Source organism: Phytophthora parasitica (assembly GCF_000247585.1).
Source record: "Phytophthora parasitica INRA-310 unplaced genomic scaffold supercont2.17, whole genome shotgun sequence".
Classification (NCBI taxonomy): Eukaryota; Oomycota; class Peronosporomycetes; order Peronosporales; family Peronosporaceae; genus Phytophthora; species Phytophthora nicotianae.
The window spans coordinates 192,700-194,829 of record NW_008649003.1 but is presented as its reverse complement, the minus strand read 5'-3'; the positions used below and the strand labels follow the sequence as shown (position 1 = coordinate 194,829).

At 52.0% G+C, this 2,130-nt stretch overlaps 1 protein-coding gene across 1 annotated transcript; it reads right to left on the bottom strand.

The window, feature by feature from the left end:
- Positions 1 to 1,164: 1,164 nt before the first annotated feature.
- PPTG_09078 (hypothetical protein) lies at positions 1,165 to 1,997 on the bottom strand. Its single transcript, XM_008903933.1, has one exon. It carries the CDS (start codon positions 1,870 to 1,872, stop codon positions 1,282 to 1,284), a length of 591 nt encoding a protein of 196 aa, XP_008902181.1. The 5' UTR covers positions 1,873 to 1,997; the 3' UTR covers positions 1,165 to 1,281.
- Between the last annotated feature and the right edge of the window lie 133 nt (positions 1,998 to 2,130).

The following is a 2,130-nucleotide window of genomic DNA, read 5'->3' as shown; positions in this document are numbered from 1 at the left end:
ACGACGACGACGACGACGACGCCGACGGCTACCGATGCTCCCGTTGCCACTCCCGCTGCCACTCCGGCCGCCACCACGACGAACTCGACGGAGTCCGTGACTCAGACTTCGGTGACGCAGACCGCCGCCGCATGCTAAGTTGTTACAGGCTAGGTTTGAGCTAGGACGTATTTTCTTGCGTTAGTGACAACGTTGGCAGTGTATATATATATATATATATATATCATTTTTTGGATGCGGGTATCGACAATTGATCGCCCCAAGTAATAGACAACTGATTGCTAGTGTCTGTTGCTTGCTGTTGCTTTACATGTACTGCGTAGTAAGACAGTTGCATGTCGAACGGTTTCGCGCATGTTGAGTGTACCAACGAGCGCAAGCTCCAGGATTCTATCCCCCTAGTGGCGAGCATCGTGACTATCATCCCCATAAAGGCCAACTCATTAACAGGACGCGGCTCGGTTGCTGACAGCAGCAGATGAGTTGGAGCTCCTGTGTATTCCTACTTGTCAGTACGAGTCGCCGCCAGATATGGCCTACTACTAGTAGTAGGGTTCTGTACTGGAGGCGATACTCTGTCCCGTAAGATCGTCCGTCGTGTATCATCCCCGTGGACGTCCAACCACTACTTACCAGTCAATGCACTGCGGTCTGCAAAGAGGACGGTTGAAGACTCCATTGAGGAAGACTCCACTGAGGATGACTCTGGAAATTGCAACTCTGGAAGAGTTAAAACTGGTGGTCTCAATGCTACCACCGGTTAAAGATCGCTGTGTCTGAATCATGATCGCGTCGAGTAGCACGACCATGGAAGCGCGACTTCAACCCCGACGGTTTCCTGGAGCCAAACAATCATTTTTGGGCGGAGAACGCTCGTGCAGTTTGGGAGGGCAGCTTTCGGGATCCATTGCTGAAGTAGCCTGACGGAAACCGGGGAAATTTCGTCATGCAAACACATGCGGTGCGTTCACTATGGCGATGATTCTCCTGAATTTATGAGCCTGGCGCGGGATTCGATTCGTTCGGATGTACCTGTACTCCAAGCCTCACAAAAGCTGCTGGTACACTAAGTCAGTGCAGAACCTCCATTCCATTGCTCAGCACCTCGACTTAGATGCATGCATAGAAACCCGAGCACTTCCGGGTTGTTCCTGGGGGCAAATCAAGAGATCATGATGATCACCACCAGCGCAATGGCTCCAATTCTCCGTAATACCTGCTATTAACGTGGTTCGTAGTTTTTTTGGGGCCTAGTTGTAGTCACAGTGGGCATTTTCAGCCTTATTCAGTCTTCCGTTTATCTCCATCACATTGCTGAGATACGGGGGTCCAGTCTAGCGCGAGTTCAATCTCATGAGCAGGTTGCCACCACTCGAGAAACACCACGTACAAGTGTAAAACCGCAGCGATGACACAGGCCAACATCCCTGCCACTGGACCGATTCCGTGGTACAGCTGTAGACGATGGAGTAGCGAGCTGTCTGGAAGTGCGCACACCTTCTCGTACACTTTCTCCGTTCTCACCGCGACAGCATCCCAGTTGTACATCTGCGCTACTCTTTCATGAAATTCCTGTCGATCGACGCCTGCAAGTCGCGGTACAGCAGCCAAAACCGCTTCAGCCAACGCCTCTGGCGTGATTTCCGCTGCAAACTGCACCATATCGGGTGGCAGTACTTCTGGAACTCCTCCGACTTTAGTGCTTACAACGAAGAGCCCACACGCTGCGGCTTCTAGAATGGCGATACAGAAACTTTCAGTAAGTGAACTGTTAAGGAAGATATGGCCCTGACACAGAACATCTCGCACTTGAGCGTGGGGCACTGCTCCATACAGCGTCACCCGGTCGTGTAGTCTGTACTTCTCTCTCATCTCTTCAAGCAACAGCCTCTTGGCGCCATCACCTCCAATTAGGAATCTCACTCTCGAGTCCTGTGCACACACGAGCGGGATCGCCCGAGCCACGAGATCAATCCCCTTCCGATACACCAATCTGGAGATGATAACGACCGTAATAGGGTCGTCTGGCTTGCGTGGTGCAGTGACTGGGGGTGTGAACTTGGTCGCATCCACTGCATTAGGGATCGTCGACACTTTGTCCGGCCGTAGTGAAGCGCGTAGCACCAGATT

What these genes read in the sequence shown, in the direction of transcription:
- PPTG_09078 (XM_008903933.1), bottom strand. Translation starts at nt 1,872, where the DNA reads ATGAGAGAGAAGTACAGACTACACGACCGGGTGACGCTGTATGGAGCA.